The sequence below is a fragment of the Acanthisitta chloris genome, unplaced genomic scaffold, assembly GCF_000695815.1.
Source record: "Acanthisitta chloris isolate BGI_N310 unplaced genomic scaffold, ASM69581v1 scaffold19225, whole genome shotgun sequence".
Classification (NCBI taxonomy): Eukaryota; Metazoa; Chordata; class Aves; order Passeriformes; family Acanthisittidae; genus Acanthisitta; species Acanthisitta chloris.
Genome location: NW_008673732.1, coordinates 3,220 through 5,767, shown reverse-complemented (window position 1 = coordinate 5,767; position 2,548 = coordinate 3,220). Strand labels below are relative to the sequence as shown.

The 2,548-nt window shown below is 37.2% G+C and overlaps 1 protein-coding gene across 1 annotated transcript in view; it reads right to left on the bottom strand.

Annotated features, from left to right (window-relative positions):
- LOC103802575 (interphotoreceptor matrix proteoglycan 2-like) overlaps positions 1 to 2,023 on the bottom strand; it is a gene marked incomplete at its 5' end in the record, with an annotated part of 34,546 nt that extends 32,523 nt beyond the window's left edge. Inside the window, 2 exons of the mRNA XM_009075060.1 lie at positions 1,877 to 1,900; positions 1,992 to 2,023. Coding sequence (XP_009073308.1) covers positions 1,877 to 1,900; positions 1,992 to 2,023 — 56 coding nt within the window. The remainder of the gene's footprint in view (positions 1 to 1,876; positions 1,901 to 1,991) is intronic.
- Between the last annotated feature and the right edge of the window lie 525 nt (positions 2,024 to 2,548).

The following is a 2,548-nucleotide window of genomic DNA, read 5'->3' as shown; positions in this document are numbered from 1 at the left end:
TTGTGGTGATCCTGGATTGGGGACTTACTCTGGCTTCTTACAGAACATTTTTAAAAGGTATTCATTTTATTGTGAAGTGTACTGGGAGTTCTAATTATTTTTGCAGGAAATAATAAAGTTATCTGTTGACAATACTGAGATGGCTCACTTTTTCCTCTTGATGGAAGACATCTGAAGTTAGATGAGACATCTTCTACCCATGATAGTCATGGCTTTGTTTTTTTGATGACTCTGGCTTACAAACTTCACATTCTAAACCATGAGTGCTCTAAAATGTCCAGAACACTCTTAGAATAATTTTGGATTTTTTAATATTGCTGAAATAATTTATAATAATTTCTTTTTGATGCTTCATTTCCCAGAGCAAATCTACCTGTATCTTTCACTGCTTCAGTCCTCTATCACTCTCTTCATGCCATAGAACACTACCGTTTCGAAGCACAAGACAACAACTTTTAGAAGGAAAGATACAGTAAAACCAAAGTTTAAACAATGATGATAAAAATCCCATCTTAAGGCTATAAACAATCTGAAGCAATATATACTAGGCAGTGTATTTTGAGACAGATGCAATACAGCCACATAGTGAACTGAGTTGGGTGAAGTTTGTCCCTATAATGCCTGCCACAAAACACTTGATAAGATGCTTTTGTACAAGCACAACATAAATCACTCTGATCCACCTTTCAGTCAAGTGTTGGGCTTTTGGCATCCGTTGTTTAGCCCAGTGCATGCAGTAACTCCAGATTAATTAGTGTTGACTCCAATTCCTCCCATATATCTTTAGATTTACTCGATTTCCTGAACGATCACATAGAGGGATGCAGAAGGTTTTCAAACTCAAACTTCTTCAGAACAAATAGATGCTACCCAGCTGACCTGGAGGCTTCAGAGAGTGCTCTTGTCAAAGGAGCATTCAGCTCCACAGGACAGAGAAAACCACTATTTTAGGAATCACTTTTGCCATTATCATCTCATGCTATTAATTTTAATATATGTTGTGGTTGTGAAATCATTATGAGGATAGCTAATTTGGGAAGTTGGGGGGATTTTTTAGAAGTCTGTTAAGTGATTACTCTTCCCAATAAATGAATGCCTCATATTTTCATAGCTTTATGTGGCCTGTAAAGCAAGGAATTTAACCTCCCAGTTTTTCAGATGTGTTCATCACCAAGTTTTTTAGGTTTGAATTGCCCTAAAAATGACAGCTTTTATTAAGTTCTGAGTAGGAATGGAGCAATAATAATTTGAACTTCTTTTCATTTCAAAAAGGACATGAAAATAACAGGTTCAGGTTTGCTTTGGTACAAAGAAGCCACAAATCAGACTAGTTTTCAGTTTTATTGCCTTGTTAAAAGTGTAAGGAGCTCAAGCAGCCACCTCCCTTGTAACTGTTTTTCAAACACATCTCTTAAAAGGTTTTTAAAAGAGTATTTCAAAAGCATTTCACTTTTCTTTTTGTTTTTGTAATGATGACCAGGACTACCTGAAAGCCTTTGGGAAAGGTTTGCAGGATAACCAGAATACTAACACAACTAATTATGGACCAATCTCTTTCCCAAAATAGATTTCCCCCACTAAACCTCTTCAGGTAAATAGCCTGTGTCTGTGCCTGACAGCCCGACGGCCAACAAGGTGATGACATACTTAAGCAAAAGTACAAGTCCCTGATTGGTTGAGCTATTTTGAGCATGCCAAGCATGTCAGGACAGAGGTTCACATGCAAGAACCACCAGATTTCTCCACCATACTTTTCTATATGTCCTTTTGCACAAAGGTGAATTTTGTCCATCTTCAGTGCACAAATCAACTCCAACAGCAGCAAGAACCAGAGAAACGACCTATCAGGAGCCTTTTAAAAGGGAAAATTACTTACCCACATGACCAATCTGTGCAGGAGCTAAGAAGAAAAAGGGAGAAAATGTTACAAAATGTCACAACTCAGCCCTGTTATCTTCAGAGAGAATAAAATGCAAGGAGAACTCACTCACCTGCCCATTGCTTCCTTTGTATAGGACAGTTTCTGCAAAACAAACAAACAAGTCCTAAGTATATTTGAGTAATATAAGTTAAAAGGAATTGAAATGCAGTGTCACCCTGAGGAGGGCTTGCCAAAATATTGATTTCAGTTTGCTTTTCATCATGTTCTTTCACCAACCTTTATTATACAAGTACATTAATTGAAGCATTTGGAGATAGTCTGTAAAACTAAGACACAGTTTTAGATACCAGTTTTAAGTGAAAAAGAAACTAGGTAGTCTACAGTGAAAACTCTACCTTGGATGTAAAACTAAGACACAGTTTTAGATACCAGTTTTAAGTGAAAGAGAAACTAGGCAGTCTACAGTGAAAACTCTACCTTGGGGCCACTAAATCTGTACTGGATTTTAGGTAGCTCTTTAAGTCATTACACTTGTACTCAGCTTTAGTGCACTGGGATCCACAAGGAACAGAGTCTGATCACCTCTTTACAAGGTTTTGGAAAGTAAGTAGTAGCTCATACAGTAAAAAGTGTTTGTTCATTAGAAAAGGAGACCTTCCATAGTCA